Source organism: Hyalella azteca, unplaced genomic scaffold (genome assembly GCF_000764305.2).
Source record: "Hyalella azteca isolate HAZT.00-mixed unplaced genomic scaffold, Hazt_2.0.2 contig5355, whole genome shotgun sequence".
Lineage (NCBI taxonomy): Eukaryota > Metazoa > Arthropoda > Malacostraca > Amphipoda > Hyalellidae > Hyalella > Hyalella azteca.
The window spans coordinates 44,359-68,583 of NW_025935549.1; the positions used below are offsets into that span (position 1 = coordinate 44,359).

Below are 24,225 nucleotides of genomic sequence, written 5' to 3' on the forward strand. Positions count from 1 at the left end.
CAACACCAAAGGGTAATCGGTTACAGACGAGATCATTACCATCTGAAAATGAGATGGGCTGTAATGGGGGACAGACAGATTGACCATAACTTAAAATCAAGAGATATGACGATGGAAGTATGGCACAATGACTAATATTTTAACTCATAAGAGGTGGCAATGGAGGGACAGAGAGAATCATGATTATCGAACATGTAGGACATCTAACTGAGTGAAGAAATAAAAGTTTCCGTTATACTAAGCCGTAACTTTTGTGACAATACGAAATAAAAGTTTAGAAGCAAAATATTTCTACAGCGACATCGCCGTTACTAACCTCGTAGTCGTAATCGTAGGGCAGTTCGCCTTCCTCACACCAGTCCAAGTCCTTATCGAAGTCTTCTTCATCATCTTCCTTCCCGATTTCGTCGTCACCACTTCCCTCCTGTAGCTTTAATTCGTCACCACTCCCATCTTCATCACCACTACCATCTTTATCAGCACTTCCTTCTTTTTCATCTTCTTTGTCTTCAGGTTCGTCCATCTCGTCTTCCATGGTTGTGGTTATGGCGACGGTGGTCACCTCAGCGTCTTCTGCACAAACAATTGAGTATTAAGATCACTTGACTGCTTAAATCGCAAGTTTATCAAAAATTTAATAGCAAATAAAATAGCCAGAAAATTCACAATTTATTTTAAAGGAAAACGTTCCATCCAGAGTCCAGCTCCATCGCCAGATCAAAGCCTAAAACACAGGTACCAACAATTATCAAATAAATTCAAATTGAAGCATAAATCGTCGAATGAAAACAAATACGAATGACGTAAATACGAGCAGACAAACCTATCTATTTACAATTTCAAGGGAAATGAACTGTTGGCGGCATTTAAACTAGGCTTTTGTTTAAAAATATAAAGGGACTCTAAAATTCGCAGGTCGGAAACACCGGTCGTAGAGGCTAAAATTCTACGCGCACTGCTGAATGAGGGGGATGCGCAAGCAGGTTTCCTGTTCTAAAGCACCTTCCTTTGTGCTGTGCCAAAAGAAAACTCCTTTTTCAAAGGAAGGAAGGATGTCCATGTTGTACAACCTTCTACCTTCTACATGTTGTACAACCTTCTACCTCCTACATGTTGTACAGGGTGCGGCGTGGGAACTTACTCTTTTAAAAAAATCACAAAGTAAAAAGTATTAAAGATAGCGTTTTAATTCTTTCTTTTTTACAAAGAGCAACATTTAAAGTTTCGTTGGGTTTACTTACAAGTTTAATTCTTGAATATTACATCTTGTAGGTGACTCCTGGTTACACTCACCACCACACGCATGGTTGTTGCAGGCCACCACGGCGGCGGGGATGGCGGTGGCGTTACACCGCGTCACCGCCACGCGGGTGTCGTTGTAGAAACACAGCACCTTGCGGGAGCGTAGCCCCCCACCGCACTCCTTGGAGCACTGGGGGAGTGGGGGAGGTGGGGAGTGGGCGAGGAAAAATATGTATATATGCACGAATATACAGTATTACATTGCACAGAAGGCTATATAAGTTATAATTATATTACATAACTTATATATTATAAGTTATATAAGTATATAACTTCAAACTTATATATCAGAAGGTATAAAGTTTATATATATCCCTAGTCATAACTTATAGATATAGTTCGTTTATAACCCCACCTTTTTATAGGGTCCGGTGAACCATTCCCCTTCTTCCCCACACTCAGCCTCATCCAGGGATGCGGCGTCACACTCCCGCTGGGGTTTGGGTTCCTTCTTGGGGTTGCAGTTATGGGGGGGCACGGGAGTGGGGGTCCCGGAGGTCCCGGTGGGGTCTACCTCCACGCGGCCGCAGAAGACGTGGCGCGTCTGCAGCCCCCGAGCCCCACATGTCGAGGTGCACTGTGGGGGGAGGGGTTAATGTGGGGTCACCACATGTCCAACATATGGTCACCACATGGCCACGACATGGTCAACACATGGTCACCACATGGTCACCACATGGTCAACACAGGGCCACCACATGGCCAACACATGGTCACCACATGGGCTCCACATATGCTCCACATGGTCACTACAGGCCACCACATGGTCATCACACGGGCTTCTCATGGTCACTGCACGGTCACCACACGGTCACCTCATGGTCTCCACATGGTCACCACGTGGACACCACATGGTTAACATATGGTTACCACATGGTCACCACATGGTTAACACATGGTTTACACATGGACACCATACGGTCATCACACGGTCACCACACGGTCACAACACGGTCACCACACGGTCACCTCATGGCCGTCACATGGCTACCATGTGGCGACCATGAGATGACCATTGGTAGCCATAGGCATATGGGCATGCACACACACCGGCACCAGGTATGTACATTTCATCAGGACTTCCCTCAGGAAACCCGGGTCTCCAGTTGACTTACGAAGATTGTTTCTAATTGCCTCCCAATCCGTTCTTAGATGGTGGAAGTTGAGTCCTGCCACTCCCTCTTGGGTACAGGGCCTATACTTTCAAAAAAAGTTAAGAGATCGTAAGTTCATCAGCCAATCATTGACGGCCTTTCAAGCAAAATCCAGCAATCATAGACAAGAAAATAGAGCGTAAGTACTTACATTCACTTAGCGAGTTTTGAAAGTATGGCCCCAGACCTGGGCTGATTGCCCTGATTAAGGTATAGACCTACTGGCTAAGGTATAGACCACCTGGGGTATAGACCTACTTATAGGGTAATGACCTGGGGTATAGAGCTGTAGTATAGACCTGTAGTATAGTCATGGGGTATAGATCTGGGTTTGGGGCTTTCTATAGACTTGGGCTGACTGGCCTGGTTGGGCTGGGCCAATACCTCATGGGATAAAATCCTGGGCTGATAGCCCTGATTGAGGTGTAGACTTGGGGTACAGACCTGGGCTGGTTTTCAATTCCAATTGTTGTGTCCACCATCACTAGGCAGTGGTAGGACAGTGAGGTATCTTCAACCCGAACGTCGACCATCATTCTGTGAGTGTCAGTAAAGGAGAGATAAAGGATATTTTGTTCCCTTGTTCGCACCCGTACGTGCTGACGATGAAAATAACCCGCAGAAAACTGCGCTAGTTTAGCTTCCAAACTTCTGACGTGGCCATTATAGTCCAAACCGTTTGGATTTGTCCAACGGAAACGAGGTAGGTTGAAGTTTCCACCCTTTATCAGGTTTGTGATGGCTCTCCCAGTCCATCTACCCTGGTCTTTAATTTTTTGATGTTCTTGTTGGAATTATCCGAGGGTGAGCAGGTGATCTCTAAACTATAGCTACGCAGAGGTCGAATTTTTTAATATAGAGCAGCACGCGTTCAAGGAAGCCATCAAAGTTAGAGCTCAAGTTCACCGTTCTTTCCTGTGATGAAATTCCTAAGATAAACAATACCTTCTCCGTTCTCCTTCTTCTCTTCCTCCTTTCCTTTCGATCCGCACGGTAATGTTGGAATCCTTCCATTGCAATTGCAGCATCATGGATATCTTTTCTTAGGTGTGACTCCGTTAGTGCAATCATAAAGATCCCACCCTCGTCGGCCATCTCACGCAGCACGCCAATCTTGTGACGCGCTTTTCGTGGAAAGAGCCCCTCGATGCTGGCTGCAGAATAACAGACCCTTCCCTTGTTGGTGCGCTTACCTGCAGCGACACCGCTCTGCCAGGCATCCCTACCGTTATGCATGGAATCTCTGGTTCAGTGGCTACTGCAGTTACATCAGCTCTTTCCGCCTACAGAAAAACTCCTCGGTCGACCTAACCGCGTGTGTCCCTGACCCATATACATAATAACTCCACAAACACAATGACTCCATATACATGAATGACCCTCTGGATTAGCTACGACGTTTCATCTTCTCCTAGGACTTCGATCATCACCGGTCCTTTTCCTTGGACTCCCACCTTCACTTCACTGCCCTGTCTGCCCTGTAAAAAAAGAGCCGGACGTTCTGCAGTAAAACATTTGACTTGGGACGGGCAGTACCTTGGACCACATGAACAATGGACGTACCTCTGACCACACGGGCAGTAGACGTACCTCTGACCACGCGGGCAGTGGACGTACCTGTGACCACGCGGGCAATGGAAGTACCTTGGACCACTCGCCGGTGGCGGGCAGGGTACACTAAAGGGAAGGGCAGTAGACGTACCGTGGGACTGGCAGGGGACGGGCAGGGGACGGGCAAGAGACGGCAGTGGACGTACCTTGGACCACTCGCCGCTGCACCAGGCGTGGCGGCAAGGGACGGGCAAGGGACGGGCAGTGGACGTACCGTGGGACGCAGGGGACGGGCAAGGGACGGGCAGTGGACGTACCTTGGACCACTCGCCGCTGTACCAGGCGTGGCGGCAAGGGACGGTCTCTTTGCAACGTCGCTCCGTGGCAGGCCGACGTCTCAAGTCGCAGTAGACGTCGTCCACGACGTCGCCCGCGGCCGTCGCACACAGCAGCGCCCGTGTCTCCCGCGTCTGCCCGCAACTCGTGCACTGCCCGTGACAATGTCGGGGATCAGGCCGGGGGAGCGATGATCCCAACTAACAATAATGTAAATTATTGCCATTTTTGGTGACTTTTTGGGAAACGAAAAAATATTTCCTATGAGAAGAAAGGGGGTGCTTACTCCCATCCAGAGAGGGGGGTGTATTCACCCCCGTCCATGGGGGGGGTTACTAACCCCCGTCCAGGGGGTTACTCACCCCCGTTCAGTGGGGGGGGGGGGTTACTCACCCTCGTCTGGAAGGAGGAATGGTACTAAAACCCCCTCCAGAGGGGATTACTCACCCCCATCCAGGGGTTGGGATTACTCACCCCCGCCCAGTGGGGAGGTACTCACCCCATCCAGGGGGGTACTCACCCCTGTTCAGGGGGTGTGTGGGGGATTACTCACCCCCATCCATGGGGTTGGGTTACTCACCCCAATCCAAGAGTAGGGGTTACTCACCCCCGTCCACGGGGCTATGACCCAGTCAACCCCCTCGCAGGGGACGGCGTGGCAGCGCTGCTCGTCCCCAGGCCTCTCCTCCCCACACTCCTCGTCGGGGAGCACCTCTACGCCCCCACTCTTCCCCCCGCGGTGACACGTCACGGTGCGACGCTGCGTTCCTTCCCCACACAACGCGGGGCACTGCGGGGAGGAGGGGAGGTGGGGGTCATCATACGGGGTCATAATACGGGGCGTTAGGGAAAAGGTCATAATACGGGGGGGAGGTCATCATAAGGGGGGAGGCAATAATAGGTCATCATCATAGAAAGATCATCAAGTTTTTATACATATTATACATTTTATACATTTTTATACATTCTATACATTTATATACCTGTCATACATCTATGAACATTTCATACGCCTAAAATTTTATACATATATGCATTTTTATATACATTATGCATTTTATGCATATTATACATTTTATACACTATTTTATTCGTCAGCTTCGGTTAATTAAAGACGAACTTGGCTCCTGCCTCCATGTAATAACCTCTGAAGGAAGGTGATGTAGGTGCAGAATGCTACTGTTACCCTCATAATACTCAGAGATACACTGGCCGAGGGTACAATCTACCCTCACTATACAGCCCCAGGTCCCGGGTTCCCCACTCACGGGCTTCCACTCCCCCACGTGCCAGCTGGGGCAGTCATCCCCCACGTTGCAGGCCTCAAGTCCCAGGGGCGCGTCCGATACTGTGGGGACAAGATAGTGTATTGATACAGGCGTATTAGCGGTGCGTTAGAGGCGCGATGTAGGAGTAAGAGGGGCGCGTTAGAGGCGCGATATAGGCGTATTACGGGCGCGTTAGAAGCGCGATATAGGCGTATTGAGGGGGCGCTTGAGGCGTGATATAGGCGTATTACGGGCGCGTTAGAAGCGCGATATAGGCGTATTGAAGGGGTGCTTGAGGCATGATATAGGCGTATTAAAGGCGCGATATAGGCGTATTAAGGGCGCGTTAGAGACGCGATATAGGCATATTAAAGGCGCGTTAGAGGCGCGATATAGGCGTATTGAGGGCGCGTTAGTTGCGTATTAGAGGCGCGTTAATGGCGTTTAACAAGAGTGTAGGGGCGCATCAAAGGCGCACTATACAGGACACGTTGGAGACAGAAGTTTGTTATATCGGTGTAGTCTGCCACGCACCACATAATGCAATACACATAGGAGCAGCTACACAGTAAACAGAGTTTTGCTACACAATACGCGCCTGCGTGGCAACACAGAAAAAGGATATGACACATATTCATTTTTGGGTGAATAAGACCCTAGCAAATGAGACACTTACATGAAACACTTCGATGAGACACTTCAATGGACAGACACAAATGGGCAAACTGATATATTCGATGGACAGATACAAATGGACAAAATGATATATTCGATGGACAGACACAAATGGACAAACTGATATATTGACACTCGCCCGTGAGACACTCAGTGTCCGCCACGATGGCCATGTGACCATCAGCGACGCGCTGTCCGCAGTACACGTGGCGGTAGCGGACACCCGCCACCCCGCAGGTGGTGGACGAGCAGGCGGACCAGGGGGTGGTCTGCCAGCTGGGGGAGGGGAGGAGTAGGGGTTAGGGGTTGCAGAGACAAGTATTAGCGGCCAGTACACTGAGAGAAAAATGTCCCCTGTTTTTGAGACACCCAAGTGTTTCAAACACCCAAGTGTTTCAAAACAGGGGGCCTTTTTCTCTCAGTGTAGGCTTATATACACATGAGGCAAGTATTAGCAGGCAGTAGACTTACACACGAGGCCATTATTAGCGGTCAGTAGGCTTAAACACGAGGCAAGTATCAGCGGCCAGTAGGCTTAAACACGAAGCAAGTATTAGTGGCCAGTAGACTTACACACGAGGCAAGTATTAGTGGCCAGTAGACTTACAGACGAGGCAAGTATTAGCGGCCAGTAGACTTACAGACGAAGCAAGTATTAGCAGCCAGTAGCCTTACAGACGAGGCAAGTATTAGCTGGCCAGTAGACTTACACACGAGGCAAGTATTAGTGGCCAGTAGACTTACAGACGAGGCAAGTATTAGCGGCCAGTAGACTTACAGACGAAGCAAGTATTAGCAGCCAGTAGCCTTACAGACGAGGCAAGTATTAGCAGCCAGTAGCCTTACAGACGAGGCAAGTATTAGCGGCCAGTAGACTTACACACGAGGCAAGTATTAGCGGCCAGTAGGCTTAAACACGAGGCAAGTATTAGCAGCCAGTAGCCTTACAGACGAGGCAAGTATTAGCAGCCAGTAGCCTTACAGACGAGGCAAGTATTAGCGGCCAGTAGACTTACACACGAGGCAAGTATTAGCGGCCAGTAGGCTTAAACACGAGGCAAATATCAGCGGCCAGTAGACTTACACACGAGGCAAGTATTAGCGGCCAGTAGCCTTACATGCAAGGCAAGTATTAGCGGCCAGTAGACTTACACACGAGGCAAGTATTAGCGGCCAGTAGACTTACAGACGAGGCAAGTATTAGCGGCCAGTAGACTTACAGACGAAGCAAGTATTAGCAGCCAGTAGCCTTACAGACGAGGCAAGTATTAGCGGCCAGTAGACTTACAGACGAAGCAAGTATTAGCAGCCAGTNTGTACCTGTCTCTTATACACATCTCCACCTCCCCCGCAGGTAAGGCTGCACTCCCCCCACGCCCCCGCCCGCCACTCGTAGGTGTCGTCCGCCGTCTGCTGTACCACGGCGGGCACGCTGTACCTGTAGCGTACCCCGGGGTTGGGCTCCTGGTACAGCAACTGTGGGTACAGGATGTGGGTACAGGGTACAGCAGCTGTACAAGGGCAGCAGATTGGGGTACAGGGAACAGGGTACAGCAGCTATGGGAACAATGTACAGCAGCTGTGGGTACAAGGGATAGCAGCTGCGTTACACGTGGTGTGGGTACACAGCTGTGGGTGCAAGGGACAGCCGCTGTGAGAACAGGGAGTGGGTACAGCAGCTATGGGTACAGGGTGTGGGTACAGCAGAAGTGGGTACAGGGTGTGGGTACAGCAGAAGTGGGTACAGGGAGTGGGTACAACAGAAGTGGGTACAGGGTGGGGTACATCAGCTTTGGGTACAGGGTACAGCAGCTGTGGGTACAGGGTACTGCAGCTGTGGGTACAGGGTACTGCAGCTGTGGGTACAGGGTACTGCAGCTGTGGGTACAGGGTACACACGAGGCAAGTATTAGCGGCCAGTAGGCTTAAACACGAGGCAAATATCAGCGGCCAGTAGACTTACACACGAGGCAAGTATTAGCGGCCAGTAGCCTTACATGCAAGGCAAGTATTAGCGGCCAGTAGGCTTACACACGAGGCAAGTATAGGCCTCGTCTATATGATAATAATATAATATACCGTAGCGGTTTCAGCGTCTATTAGGCCGTAGGCCTGTCGCCGATTCTTAACATCGCAGAACATTCACAGCTTGATGTGGTCTCGAACTCGCAACTCGCTGCTACAATTCTGCTGTGCTTAACCGCCCGGTCTCCTCGCCGATTCTGACCAGAAACTGGCACACAGAGCTGGGATCGAACCCGCAACTCACGGCACCAAACTTGGTACTCTTAACTGTGACCGCTGGGTAACAATGACGAGTTTGTGGAGGCTTGTGATGAGGCAGATGCTGAAGCTATTACTTCAGTTGAGGAAGTGTAAATCATTGTTAATCAAGATTGAGTGTGGCTGGAAAATAAGTAGGACGGAGAACTATCCAGTGAGAATCAGCGACGTTGTTTCGTAAACTTACGGAGCGGCACAGACCTGCTCACCACGGCTGCTACAGCCCAACTACCGGGCACCCGCGTACAGGGGCAACATAAGCCAAAATTTTGACTTCAAGCTCCGCCCTCGCTACTTTTCACTTAAGAATGATCTCTACCCGGTGAAAATTTACAGACGCGGCAGCTTCTGAGTTGGAATACCAGGGCCTATACTTTCAAAACTCGCCAAGTGAACATAAGTACTTACGCTTTATTTTCTTGTCTATGATTGGTGGATTTTGCTTGAAAGGCCGCCAATGATTGGCTGATGAACTTACGATCTCTTAACCTTTTCTGAAAGTATGGACTTCCAGAACCTGGGGCGACTCTAAATTTTGTTAGGATAGTAGCATTGATAATAAGGCTAACTGATATCATCCTTATCAGGTGATATCTTCTTCGGGTGATATCATCCACGTTTACATGTAATTAATGGGAGCACAGGAACGACCTTACAGATGAAGGAAGTAGGGGGAGGGTTGGGGGTGCAGGGGGTGCAAGGGGTGCAGGGGGTGCAGGGGGTGCAGGGGGTGCAGGGGGTGTAGAAGGTTGCCCTCACCTGCTGAGGCAGGGCTGGGGGTTGTCCTCACCTGCTGAGGCAGGGCTGGGGGTTGCAGGTGCGGTTGGTCAGGGGTTGCAGGCGGGGGTCGCACAATAACCCCTCGACCTCCCTCAGGTCGCGCGTGCTAGCACAGCTCACGTTGCGCTCCTGCGACCCTGGCACATATATTAACCATTATATATTATATATATTACCACAGCTATGTATATCTATATTATGATCATTATATATTACGAAAGCTGTGCGATATATTACCCATGACATATTACAGATACATATTACGACAGCTATATATATTACAATAATTATATATATTACTACAATTATATATTACGATAGCTATATATAACTATTTCGATAAGTATATAATAAGTAGGCGGCAGATATATTGCAGATGATATATCATTTATATTACGACAGCTGAGCGATATATTACAGGTATAGCTTATATTTAGTGACAGGATCTACAGTAAAATGCCTTTCTGGGGGAAGTGCATTATAAGGGTGCTCAATTTATTGAGAAATATCCTAAATATTGTCGGAAGTAAATGCGCTTACCTAAGGTGAGGCTTCACTCCCCACTTCCCCACCACTACTCTCACCCACCACCCCCACACAGCAGCTGTGGGTACAGGGTACTGCAGCTGTGGGTACTACAAGGGACAGCAGCTGTGGGTACAGGGTACAGCAGCTGTGGGTACTACAAGGGACAGCAGCTGTGGTACACGGGGTGTGGGTATAGCAGAAGTGGCTACAGCATAAGTGGGTACAGGGAGAGGGCACAGTGTACAGCAGTGCGAGTTCCGTGACGTCACTCTGACGTACGCTGATGCGCAACGCGCACAACTCTACGACAACAGTGCGACGTGACTGTGCTTGGATTTAGGCCGGATTCACACAATACTGCCGGGCAAATGCCAGTCACGGTTCAGTCCAATATTCTTTAATGCATTTACATAGAAACATTCACACCATAGATATAGTAGATGCTTTGCACGGCTGGTATGAAATCTTCTAAGGAAATGCATTAAAAGAATATTAGACTGGAATAAAAAAAAGAATGTTAAAATGGACCGAGACTGGCATGTGCCCGGCAGTATGTGTGAATCCGGTCAACAGTATTTTGGAATCACTGAAGGCTGAAAGCGGAAACCTTATTTTAATGCTTGCAAGTACAGTTTTCATGCTCATGATGTGTAATTCGTTATGTTTCCTTGTTATCAGTTGTTTTTTTCTTACTGATGTTTTAATCAGTTTCGTATACGTCTATATCCTCAAAGCTGATTGTTTATTCATTCTAGACAATTCCTTGAACTGATGCTAGAGCTTATCCCTGAAACATTTTCAGTATCGGTACAGTTAATTTATTTGGAGTTTTCTTTGTTTTTTACTAATTATTGGGGAACTTTATATTTGAGAAAATTTATGGTATGGGTATAGGATAAAGACAAGACAGTTGTGATGACCTCAGCCACCACCACTCACCACAACGTAGAGGGGCCACTACCACTCACCACCACGTTGAGGGGCCACCACCACTCACCATCACGTAGGTGGAGCCACCACCACTCACCACCACGTAGAGGGGCCACCACCACTCACCACCACGAAGAGGGGCCACCACCACTCACCACCACATAGAGGGGCCACCACCACTCACCACCACGTAGAGGGGCCACCACCACTCACCACCACGTAGAGGGGCCACCACCACTCACCACCACGTAGAGGGGCTGCAGGAGAGGCCCGAGGGCCCTGATGGCCTCAGGGGCGAAGATGCTGGCCCCATCGCTGCGCCTCTCGTAGGTGACACTCACGCCCCCCACATCGCGCGCTCCCGGGAAGTCGATGCGCCAGTTTCCGTTTAGGAGGAACTGCCCCCCCAGGTCACGCAGCGCTGGGGGGATATGGGGGTTAGAGGGGGTTAATGCGTGGGCCAAATATTTCCGTTTAGCAGGAACTGCCCCCCCAGGTCACGTAGGGCTGGGGGGATGGGGGGGTTAGAGGGGGTTAATGCGTGGGCCAGTTATTACCGTTTAGCAGGAACTGCCCCCCCAGGTCACGCAGAGCTGGGGGATGGGGGGTTAAGGGGGTTAATGCGTGGGCCAGTTTCCGTTTAGCAGAAACTGCCCCCCCCAGGTTACGCAGGGCTGGGGGGATGGGGAAAGGAGAGGGGGAAATACAGAAAAAGTGGACAGCGCCAGTAGAACAACAGAAGGGATGACAGGGGGGTGGGGAAAAGGGTTGAAAGATCGTGACTTAGTTGGGCGTGTTTGTTGTAATGGAAAGGGTATGGAAAGGGTATGGAAAGGGTATGGAAAAGGTTTGGAAAGGTATGGAACGGGTATGGAAAGGGTATGGAAAGGGTATGGAAAGGGTATGGAAAGGGTATGGAAAGGGTATGGAAAGGGTATGGAAAGGGTATGGAAAGGGTATGGAAAGGGTATGGAAAGGGTATGGAAAGGGTATGGAAAGGGTATGGAAAGGGTATGGAAAGGGTATGGAAAGGGTATGGAAAGGGTATGGAAAGGGTATGGAAAGGGTATGGAAAGGGTATGGAAAGGGTATGGAAAGGGTATTGAATGAGTATGGAAAGGGTATGGAAAAGGTTTGGAAAGGCTATGGAAAGGGTATGGAAAGGTTATGGAAAGGGTATGGAAAGGGTATGGAATGAGTATGGAAAGGGTATGGAAAGGGTATGGAACGAGTATGGAAACTGTATGGAAAAGGTATGGAAAAGGTATGGAACGGGTATGGAAATGGTATGGAAAGGGTATGGGAAGGGTATGGAAAAGGTATGGAAAAGGTATGGAACGGGTATGGAAAGGGTATGGAAAGGGTATGGAAAGGGTATGGAATGAGTATGGAAACTGTATGGAAAAGGTATGGAAAAGGTATGGCAAGGGTATAGAAAGGGTATGGAAAGGGTATGGCAAGGGTATGGAATGGGTATAGAAAGGGTATGGGAAGGGTATGGAAAGGACTTGGAAAGGCTATGGACAGGCTATGGAAAGGGTATGGAAATTGTATTGACAAAAAGATATCGGGAGGATGGTAGTGGGTGAAAAAAAGGAGGTTGAAGACAATAACATAGTTCCAGTCAAGTTTATCGTTCCATTATGGGCCGCCCCATCTTCCCCCACTCACCCAGGTAGTTGTTGGACGCCGCCACCCCCTGATCCCCCTGATCCCCCATCCTCCCCCCACTCACCCATCGCTCCCCCACTCACCCCATCGCTCCCCCACTCACCCAGGTAGTTGTTGGACGCGACCACCTCCTCGACCAGGAGGTTGGTAGCCCCGGCTGGGATGAGTAGTACGTCGTTGTAGCCGGCGGTCAGGACGGGTGTGTCGAACACCCCGTCAACCGTCGCACACGTCGACCCGTCTCCCCCACACACCCGGCACGCGTCCTCCGCCAAGGGTGACCCCAGCATCCCATCGCACCCCACCGCCTGGGGGAGGTACAAGACGTACATGTACATGTTGAACACGTACACAACGAACATGTAGAATACGTATACAACATAAAAATGCGTAATGTACATGTAGAATACGTACACAACATGAAAATGCGCAACGTACACGTAGAATACGTACACAACATAAAAATGCGTAACGTAAATGTTGAACACGTACACAACGTACACGTAGAGAACACGTACACAACGAACACGTAGAATACGTACACAACATAAAAATGCGTAACGTACACGTTGAACACGTACACAACGAACACGTACTCAACAAAAACGCATTATGCGTAAACGTTCATGTACACGTAGTACACGTATACAACATACAAAAAAAAACACATTATACGCACACGTGAATTTACACGTAGCACACGTACACAAGGTACACGTACACAAAGTACGCGTAGAATACGCACACAACNTGGACTACGACGTCCTAAACTCATCATAAGGTCATAAGGTCGTAGCACACGTACACAAGGTACACGTACACAAAGTACGCGTAGAATACGCACACAACCTACACGTAGAACACGCACATAACGTACACGTAGAACACGAACACAACGTACACGTGGAACACGAACACAACGTGCACGTAGAACACGTACACAACGTACACAAACACACATTCCACGTACACGTGCACGCAGTAAATGAGGAACAAATAAATAACTGGAAGGATGGATGGATGAATTACAGAAAGAAATTAAAACAACTGGCATCCCCACATAGGGTTGCCAACGCGTATTTTACAGGCACGTGTTTTACAGGTATTTAAGGCGCATTGTATTAATTGTGACATAACGTCACAATTAATACATATATAGGCATCACACAAGCGTCACTCACCATACACACGCCGCCCATACAAGGATGATGGATGAATGAATTGCAGGATTAAATTAAAACAACTGGCATCTCCGCATTGGGTTGCCAACGCGTATTTTACCGGTATATAAGGCGCCCGGCCGTGGCGCAGGCCTCAGTACAATGTGAGTGTTGGAGTGGTGCGCATATGCTTTTGAACGGCTCCAGAGGGAACACTGCATGACATCACAATTAATACATAGGCATCACACACGTGTCACTCACCACACACACACGTCACTCACAATACACACACCGCCCAATATTTCAGGAAGAAATTAAAACAACTGGCATCCCGGCATAGGGTTGCCAATGCCTGTTTTGCAGGTATATAAGGCGCTCGGCTGTGGCTTAGGCCTCAGTACAATGTGAGTGTTGGAGTGGTGCGCATATGCTGTTGAACGGCTCCATAGCAGACATATGTATGTACATAACATAACATCACAATTAATACATATATATGCGTTACTCACCATACACACGCCGCCCACACACACGTCACTCACCATACACACGCCGCCCCATATTTCAGGAAGAAATTAAAACAACTGGCATCCCCGCATAGGGTTGCCAACGCATGTTTTACAGTATATAAAGCGCGCGGCCGTGGCGCAGGCCTCAGTACAATGTAAGTGTTGGAGTGGGGTGCATGTACTTTGAACGGCTCCAGAATGAACACTGCATGACATCACAATTAATACATATATAGGCATCACACACACACGTCACTCACCATACACACGCCGCCCACACACACGTCCCTGCCGTCCGCCCTGCAGGGCGTGCCGTCCACGACGGCCTGGGCGTGGCGGTAGTAGAAGCGCTCACCCAGCGGCTGGCAGTTGAGCTCGCACTCCCGGGGCGCCTTCGTGTAGGGCACCCACCTGGGGGAGGGGGGGGGATTATTGGGGGGGGAATTATCAGGAAAATTTGGGGGCTACAAATATATTGTAGTGAGCTGGAGGACCATAGTCAGCCATAAGTGGGGGACCATAGTCAGCCATAAGTGGGGGACCATAGTCGCCCATAGTCAGGGGGTTTCTATAATAAATTATAGAATGCTTTTCGTATATTTTCCCCCAAATTGTGGGGTGAAACCCAAAAAGTTCTCTCTCTTTAATATGCCGCGATATTATCACTAAATTACTACAGCTTTTGCAACCATAACAGGTAATCGAATTGGGGGTGCAAACTGTATAGAGGGACACTCAACGGCATCGGGTTTACAATATTGCAATGATCTCTATCAAGATAAAAGGGAAGGCATTTGACATGGCAGGTAATTAAGGTACACTATTGCACACTTTCAAATAGTGTTCAATAGTGTTCAATAGCCACTATTGAACACTATTGAACACTAGTGAACACTATTGAACACTATTGCACACTTTCAAATAGTGTTCAGTAGTGTTCAATAGTGTTCAATAGCCACTATTGAACACTATTGAACACTAGTGAACACTATTGAACACTATTGAACACTAGTGAACACTATTGAACACTATTGAACACTTTCAAATAGTGTTTAGTAGTGTTCAATAGCCACTATTGAACACTATTGAACACTAGTGAACACTATTGAACACTTTCAAATAGTGTTCAGTAGAGGGCAGAGAGCAGAGGGCGGGTTGGCACCAAAGGTAGGGGGGAAGGGAAGGGGTCCCAGCAGAGGGGATAAAAAGCTCTCCCCATTGAAGCCAAGCTGCTGTCAGTGGGGAAGCAAGGGATGAAACCCCAAGATATATTGCATCTTAAATACGCCGCGATATGGTCACTAAATATTATTATAGCTTTCCCATCCACAATACGTTTTCAAACTTACAATTAATGATAAAGTGTGCCCGCAAACCATAGAAAGAGTGAAACAGCCGATTTTATCATAACTGTACGACAACATCGACGGCATGTTGGCGGAGGTAAGAAATCAAAACGCAGCAGTGCGAGTGAGGCAACCAATCAGAACGCGACAAGGAGAAGTCCGGCACTAAAGCCACACCGTCACGCACCGAGCAACTAACTAGCCTAGTTAGAGTGCTAGCCTAGTTAGAGTGCTAGCCTAGTTAGAGTGCTAGCCTAGTTAGAGTACTACTGTACTGGTCTAGTTAGAGTACTACTGTACTGGTCTAGTTAGAGTACTACTGTACTGTCCCAGTTAGAGTACTACCGTACTAGCCTAGTAAGAGTACTACCGTACTAGCCTAGTTATAGTAGTACTGTACTGTACTAGCTATAGTAGTACTGTACTGTACTAGTTATAGTACTACTGTACTGTACTAATAGTGGCTATTGAACACTATTGAACACTATTTGAAATTGTTCAATAGTGTTCAATAGTGGCTTTTGAACACTATTGAACACTATTGAACACTATTTGAAAGTGTTCAAAAGTGTTCAGTTGTGGCTATTAAACACTATTGAACACTACTGCACACTATTTGAAAGTGTTCAATAGTGTTCACTTTGAAAGTGTTCAATAAAGTATTGAACACTAAACACTATTGAACACTATTGACCACTTTCAAATATCGGCCCGTATACTAATAAGGGCACTAGCACTACGAAGTATCACTACGCACTACAAGCCGTAGTGCGACATGGAACACTACGGTTGGTATGCTAAATAGGGCCAGAAGCATAACGCGCACTACAAAAATCTGAAGTGTCCTACACACCGCACTTCACGACGACACTACGGTATATTTCACTTTGTTTACTTCGTCAGCTATGGATCAGCCTGGCCTATACTTTCAAAAAAATTTAAGAGATCGTAAGTTCATCAGCCAATCATTGACGGCCTTTCAAGCAAAATCAACCAATCATAGACAAAAAATAGAGCGTAAGTACTTACGTTCACTTAGCGAATTTTGAAAGTATGGCCCCTGTTTGGCTTACAGCAAAGGCATCATCGCGTAAAAACCTCAGGAACTACATGCCATGAATATAAAAAAGTGTACCGCTTCAGTGAACAACATGTTATTCTTATGGCTAACATTTTCCTTGGCGGTTTGTTACCTGTAGACGAAGTAGAAAATACTTTTCTTGTGTTTGATACCATGTTTTGAATTTTCTTTTTTGTTTTTTTTTTCTGGAGTCATTTTGAATTCTTCTGCAAGAACTTTCCATGCTTCTCTCTTTTGTTCGATGTCTTTGGGAAGCGTGGACTTTGAATATATGATGGGAAAGGTGCGCAAACGCATTGCGAATTTCAGCTCACCATCACAATTGCCACTAGTACCATTACCACCACAATTAGACATTTTACATCAATCTTCTGCAAAGAATGAGAATTACTTAGGGAATAATTAATTATTTGAGCGCTTATCTATCATTCTTCAATATATACTCATAGCGTAGTGCGGCACTATAAAGTACTCTAACAGCGAAGTAGTACTTCAAAGTCTTTCTGCATAGGAATCAGTAGTGCGACACTAAACATTGTAGAGCTACTTCGAAGTGCTTAGTGTCTGTGACGTATTTAGCAAACCAACAGGACATTTCGTAGTGCTAGTGCCCTATTTAGCATAGGGGTCAGTGTTCAATAGTGTTCAATAGTGTTCAATAGTGTTCAATAGTGTTCAATTGTGTTTAATAGTGTTCAATGGTGTTCAATAGTGTTCAATAGTGGCTATTGAACACTATTGAACACTATTTGAAAGTGTTCAATAGTGTTCAATAGTGTTCAATAGTGTTCAATAGCCACTATTGAACACTATTGAACACTATTGAACACTATTGAACACTATTTGAAAGTGTTCATTAGTGTTCAATAGTGTTTAATAGTGTTCAGTGGTGGCTATTGAACTCTATTGAACACGATTGAACACTATTTGAAAGTGTTCAATAGTGTTCAATAGTGTTCAATAGCCACTATTGAACACTTTCAAATAGTGTTCAATAGTGGCTTAAGTCAGGCGGGCAATCGCTCATAAGTCGGGGTGGTGTTTAATGCTTGAGTGTGCACAAATTACACTCTACACACACATTCACTCGGAGAAGAGTTTAAACGCATCCAATTAAGGCTCATATGGCCTTAATGTACACACATACGCAAGGCGCATGCTCGAGGAGACATGTTACACTGCGAAGGTGGCATTCAAATAAACCCGACGATCACCAGATATTTACACAATATACACTGGTGTGCCCTCCATTTGAATTAAATAACCAGAGGGACAACACGGTATTTATTTTGTCAATAATTTCTCATGTTGCTCGCACCCAATGCAGTGGTTTTAGGTGCATGTCGTTTCTCTCATCGCCATGCTTCAGGGAACCTTGCGCGAATACAACAAGCCAGAATCAGCAAACGTTTTTCCTCTCCCTCCCGACACACATAGACAACTCTCTCTCATCTACTTATAATCTCTGAATTATATAGAGGATTCGAGGAAGAGTGTGCGCGCATATTGCGTGTGCGGTGTGTTTGAGAGGGGCACAACAATCTTAAAACCCGGGACCCATGAGCACTTTGTTGTTGTTGTTGACCCTCCCCGTCTCGTTTCGCTGCGCGAGGCGGGGCCTAAGCCTAGTTCTGGGGCCAGCCAAGTCGGTCGCCCCAGCGGGCCAGCAGCCCCAAGGCGTTCACGGGGTCTGCCCAAAGGTCACCCACCGACAGGGATGTGGGCATCTCAGGGCAAGAGAAAAGATGAATAGTGTTGTGTGTGTTGAGTGGGCAATGTGGAGAAGAGAGTACGGCAGGGTCTATTTCCTTTAGATAATGCGAGAAGTAGAGGTGATTTTGTTTGTGCGAAATTGGGCAAGCTGTCCGCGTGCAGGTCTGGGTAGGTTAATTTCAGATTGGTGGATCTGTGGCGCAGGACTGTTTAGAATTTTATTGTGAGAAAGGGTTGAGAGGTAGTTTCTGTGATTGTGGTATGCATTGTTGTAATAATTTGTTTAATTGTTTCGTGTGTGGCTCTTGTGCTGGTGTCATATCTATGTTGGTGGTGAAACCTGAATTGTAGAAAATGTTTTGTTTCATGAGGTGGTGTGGGTGGGTTGGGTTTTGTGCTTTCTGTCTGAGTTGTGAGGCGTGAAGTTTAAGGTGTTGTGTTAGGGGAAGGAGTTTGACTTCTTAGTGAAGGTGATGGATGTTGGGTCAGCGGTGCAGCCAGTGATTTTCCTGAGTGCTGAGTTCTGGATTATTGGAGTTTGCGTGGGTGATATGATTGGTGACCAGGATGAGTTTGCGTATACGAGGAGTGGACGCATGATTGTTTGGAATGTGGTTGTGAGTAGTTATTTTTATTTTCCCCATTGTGTGGCTGTAAGTGATTTGATTATTTTGATGGTGTTGTTGGCTTTGTTGTGAGTATACCTATTGTGTGTGCTGAAAGTGAGCTAAGGGTCAAAAGTGAATCCTATTATTTTTGGGTTGCGTACTGTTGGAATGAGTGTGTTATTGATAGTGAGGTTGAATTGCGTGCTACATTCGGCCAGGTATATTGGGTTGTGGCACTTCGTTCCACACCATTGTCATCAGAAATGCACAGAGGCGCTTTTTCCACTCGCGCATATGCCTTGTTTGCGACGGTTTCGATTGTGGAACCTGCTTTGGTCGCTTGCGAGGACTTGCCAGCAAGGCATTGACCTTCAATGCAGTGCACAAGCCAATCTGCAGTTGCGCGAGCAGTGGGGATTTTACTCCCAATTGTACACTGTTTAAAGGCCGTAATAGCAGAGGTGACGAGCGAGTAAAGCAGTTGGTGACGGGCACGACTGATGTCGACCCAAATTGCTTCAGAGAGATGTGCTCATGTGATTCAAAAATAAAACGCACGCGCACACACACACCACCGCTCGCATGTGAGAGCGCGCTATTTGGACGCGCGCATTTACAAACTCACACACGAGATACAGCAGCACATATGCATGCGCGCCCTGCACAAAATTTCGTCTTGCCAACACACTCGACTAGGAGTGTCCCGCTTTGCAATAACATGGTGCATAAAAGCCTGCCCGAGGGGAGCGTCACTTCCACCTCACGCCATGCGCTCGGACGATTTCGACGTTTTGCACAAGTCTGGCCACTGGGAGCGGGGCGCATGTGCGTTCGGCAAGTGAAAGAGCCTTCCAGGGGACAGCTGGCTGGACTTCTCACACTTTGCTATGGTCTTCATAGCATCCACAGGCCAAGTGATCCACCGCTCAGAGTTGTATAAGGGTCATGAGGCCCTCATACAACTCTGCAATATTTGATGCACTTCAATGGAAAGCATCGAAACTTGCCAGATGGCGCGTTGGTTCGCTGAACATTCCAGTCAGTGCTGTGCGATAGCTGAGTCAGCGGTTGGTACGCCCTCAAGCTGAGTCAGCGGGGGGTGCTCTGGCAAGCTGAGTCAGCGGATAGTTCTCTGGCAAGCTGAGTCAGTGGATGGTGCTCTGGCAAGCTGAGTCAGTGGACGGTGCTTTGGCAAGCTGAGTCAGTGGACGGTGCTCTGGCAAGCTGAGTCAGTGGACAGTGCTCTGGCAAGCTGAGTCAGCGGATGGTGCACTAGCAAGCTGAGTCAGCGGGGAGTGCGCTAGCAATAGTTTATCTCGTTGCCTGCGCAGGTTAGTCGAACAGCTCTCAGACATTTCTCTGGCCGGATTGCGGCCGGAGATAACAGATAATTATCCTATTTTAATTACTACCTCAAATATTTAACTTGATATGGAGCTATTTTCGGGATAAAAACATAGAGCAATGTTCAATTTTGGAAGATTTCTGCAATTTTGAATATGATTTGTTGAGAGTTCACGTAGAAATAGAATTTTATCTGCAAGTTTCTCCAACGCGTTTGCATTTAGAAAAAACTGTAGTTATTCCATTCACTGACCTAAATCTAAATGGTAATTAACTAGCAAAACAAGCCGGATTGGCGGGGTCTGCCCTCGCTCATCCTGAAATATTTTTCAATATAGTGCGTTAGCCATTACTAAAAAGAAACAGTTTAACCAGAGTTCTGAAATGATGGAGGCTTCAAACATATAAACTTTGCATAGTATTTCAAACTTCCCTTACAAAAATCGCAACTAATACGTACTTTAAATGACATTTGATGGCTGAACTCGGATGATGAAAATAGCTCGTCACACTAGCAACGTATTTACTTAATGGTTCGGTATATTTGTTCATCCTAAACCTGATCCCTCGGGACGTAATGTCAGAAGTTGTAATAACTGCAGAGGCGCTTTCTGTGTGTTGTGTGTGTGTACTATGTGAACTTTGGTACTTTACTTGCTAAGTGAACTTAAGTACTTACGCGCTATTGTCTTGTCTATGATTGGTGGATTTTGATTGAAAGGCCGTCAATGATTGGCTGATGAAATTATGATCTCTAAACTTTTTTTGAAAGTATGGCCCCTAAAGCCGTAGATTTATAGGGGCTGTTCGGAAGCGTACACACGATTCTTATAGTGTCGGGATATTACGAGAATCTGCAAGTTCATTCATCAAAAATTTAAATTTATGTTCTAATTGGTGATAATTATAAATGTTATTTAAAATACGCGCACCTGTTGTTCTATATATTGTAATGAGAGTAAAATCGTAGTCCTATTTTCGAAGTATAAGGTGCGTTCGAAGTTATAATCACAACACATAAGCTTTATTTTTCTTATCGGGATTTGGTATTACTTGACTGACGGGATTTGGGACAACAGGATTCTTACAATGCAGGAATCATCGAGTTCGGATAACGCCGGACTATCCAGTTAGTTTTTTACTATAATATAACGAACAAAATTAAAATAATACAATATCAAGTTAGCTTGAACAGATCTTATATTGCGGCGTTAGGCTTTAAAGTTTAAAGACTTTAAACTTAAAGGTATACAAACACAAAAATTTTGTTAATAAACCGAAGATTATGTGGAAAAATCGGAAACGTTTGAAAATGTCCGTAAAATTCTTACACTCAACAGCTCCCCATAAATTGAGCTGGTCTCCGAGCCTCTGAGGAAGGAGAAGCGAGGACGATTTTGTACCAACGATACAAAAATGACGAAAAGAAGTGCATACACAATTTTAAATAATAAAAAACGGAATAAAATATTGGAATGATAGGATATTTAACGATATTCAGAGGTTCGTGGGCTGCACTAACGGTTTTCTGGTTCACTGTTTTACATTTGTTTGAAAACAGTGAACAAAAAAAATATGATGAACTAATTATTCTATGTAAAATGTGGGATGAGCAACCTTATTCAGCCTTCGATTCTATTAATTTTTTGTGATAGTTCTTAGTTTGGACATAGTCAGCTGTGTTTACTAGCATGACAATCCGCTTTTGCATAACCGTCGTTGTAACACGCTCTCACATCCCGCTTCCCACTAGCCGCTTCACCCGCTTGACTCGCTTCTCCGACTCAGCGTTGCCAGATGGTATATTTCTATACCAAATTTCACAAATCTGGCATTTTCAGAAGGTGTCTGGTATGTTTATTTTGGATCTGGTATATTGGTATAATTTCCTAAATCTGGTATTTTCTGGCTTTTGCAAATTTACTGCATTAAGTTCCACCTCGGAAGTTTGACCTACCTCCTAACGTCCAGCGTATAGGCATCGATTATATATAGATTACCTTTATAGCAGCGTGACTATAGAGCTTTCCCGCCATTTTTGGACCCGCAAGTTTACCGCATGATGAAATAATTCCAATCTAATTGTTAACATTTAACAAAAGTGCTTAGTGCAATATAAGCGCGGGAGTGATGATCATTGATTGATTACTGATGAGTGATGATATGGCCTAGGACGAGTGTCGCACCGATCTCCGCGACGCAAGCTCCACCATTTTTGTTTGGTGGTTTTGAATTCTAGTGTGCCACTTATAACTTTTTGGAGTGCCATTCAATATTTCACTGATCTTGAAAATCATCATCCATTCATAGAACTGGCTGCCTACTGCATAAATTGTCTACTTTTGCCAGTCTCCAATGCATTCGTGGGGCCAATGTTTTCACAAGTCACCTATGTGAAAAACAAGCAACGAAATAAAATTTCAACTAAGGTTCTGGAGTCCGTTATACGGACCAAAAGCTATCTGCTCAGCCGCAACAAGTGATCAAACCCGAAATGTTAGATAAATGCAATATGCAAGCATGTTCGAAAATAAGCGAAAGGAAGATGACCTGTTTCCGTGGCTTGCTTATGTTGAGCGAAGGGGTAGAAGTGCCACACTGATAAAAAAAGGAAAAATTACAATTTAATCAAACACATTAAAAGAAAAGTGTCAAAATGTTCCAAACAAAGGGAAAAAATATAGCTTGTTCAATTTGGTTAATTATCGTCAAGCTAGATATGGGCGAAGTACATAAGATAATTTTATTTTCTTTTTATAACCAACATTTCTGACGAATAATTTCATTAAATTTGGACGTAATAGCCTGTTTTTGGGCAATAGAATTTCTGGTATATTTCAGGTATTTTGAGCTAGGCAATCTGGTATTCTCGCCGAGAAAAAACCTGGCAACACTGCTGAGTCCGACTTGGCAGATGGCAGTGTGACATGAACCTTCGTGCGGGTAGGTTGCGTGTGGAAAATTGCTGAACTAGACCCGCGGCACCGACCGGGTTCATAGTATATTGCGTTGATGCAAATGTCATGTTAAATTAACTTAACACGGTACTGCGTCATTGCTATATTTACGATGGTTACTATGCAGATGCTGAAAATATTTTGAGTGTTGGCGCAGACTGAAAATAGAGTACCTCGCTTCGAACTCTACAGTTAGTGTTGATTCAAGCCTGTTCGTGTGTTTGCAGAGAATAACGACTAGGTATACTAGAGTGCGAAAATTGTGTAATCTTCTAATTCAGATATTTGCTTGTCCAATTAATTAGCATAGTTCTTTGTCAGAATTATTTGATATTGTCCTGACTTTATCTAGGTACTCCAAAAATTTCAGTCCAAATGCGATTCCTTTCTGCACTAACTCTAACTCTAAGCACTGCAGGGCGAAACTTGCCATAACTGTAAGTTGTAACTGATTTAAATTGAAAGCTTTAGCCGCTTTCTGTGAAAGTGCAAAAATATTTATGCAGCCATAAATGTTGGTCGTGAGTTGGACCATCTGTTTTTAGAATTATAAATTTAAAAAAAATTCTGGACTGATAAAAGTACTAAAATAATCGTCTTGTTCTCAGCTCGATATTCCTGTTTTAAACAGATTTTTACAATTGATTGCCGTTGCTTACGTATGCTTTATCAGTTTATGCGTTTGTATTGTGAGCTAGCAGTAAGTAGGCCTAATTGATTTCAAGTCTACCATTGAAAAACTAAAGAAGCCTTGGAAGCTGTGCGTGGTAACCGAAGATTGCCGCGGCAGACTATCTGGCATCATCACGCTGTCGCTGGCGACTCCTAGACGGCAGGTGAGACAAGGTGCTATAGCTACCACCGCCGCCCCTCAGTGCGCCACTTTTGCTCACTAGCGAGATATGAGGTCAATTGACGTAAAATGTTCTCTCCATTTCTTGTCCTTCTTGTTATTAGTTTATCATTGGTAAACATCACAAGGAGAGTGCATACAAAAGTACTAAAGGTGAAGCATTTCTTTCCGGC

General features: G+C 46.1%; 2 protein-coding genes across 2 annotated transcripts in view; one reads left to right on the forward strand and one right to left on the reverse strand.

The window, feature by feature from the left end:
- Positions 1 to 24,225, reverse strand: part of LOC108680551 (papilin) — a 48,881-nt gene that overhangs the window by 18,940 nt on the left and 5,716 nt on the right. The window contains exons 3-13 of the mRNA XM_047880383.1: positions 14,411 to 14,561; positions 12,582 to 12,786; positions 11,043 to 11,228; positions 9,360 to 9,486; positions 6,426 to 6,562; positions 5,612 to 5,691; positions 4,924 to 5,133; positions 4,325 to 4,543; positions 1,658 to 1,879; positions 1,294 to 1,432; positions 317 to 573 (exon numbers count right to left, since the gene is read on the reverse strand). Of these exons, the coding sequence (XP_047736339.1) occupies positions 317 to 573; positions 1,294 to 1,432; positions 1,658 to 1,879; positions 4,325 to 4,543; positions 4,924 to 5,133; positions 5,612 to 5,691; positions 6,426 to 6,562; positions 9,360 to 9,486; positions 11,043 to 11,228; positions 12,582 to 12,786; positions 14,411 to 14,561 (1,933 nt within the window). The remainder of the gene's footprint in view (positions 1 to 316; positions 574 to 1,293; positions 1,433 to 1,657; positions 1,880 to 4,324; positions 4,544 to 4,923; positions 5,134 to 5,611; positions 5,692 to 6,425; positions 6,563 to 9,359; positions 9,487 to 11,042; positions 11,229 to 12,581; positions 12,787 to 14,410; positions 14,562 to 24,225) is intronic.
- Positions 23,823 to 24,225, forward strand: part of LOC108680552 (fat-like cadherin-related tumor suppressor homolog) — a gene marked incomplete at its 3' end in the record, with an annotated part of 116,196 nt that continues 115,793 nt past the window's right edge. Inside the window, exon 1 of the mRNA XM_047880384.1 lies at positions 23,823 to 24,035. The remainder of the gene's footprint in view (positions 24,036 to 24,225) is intronic.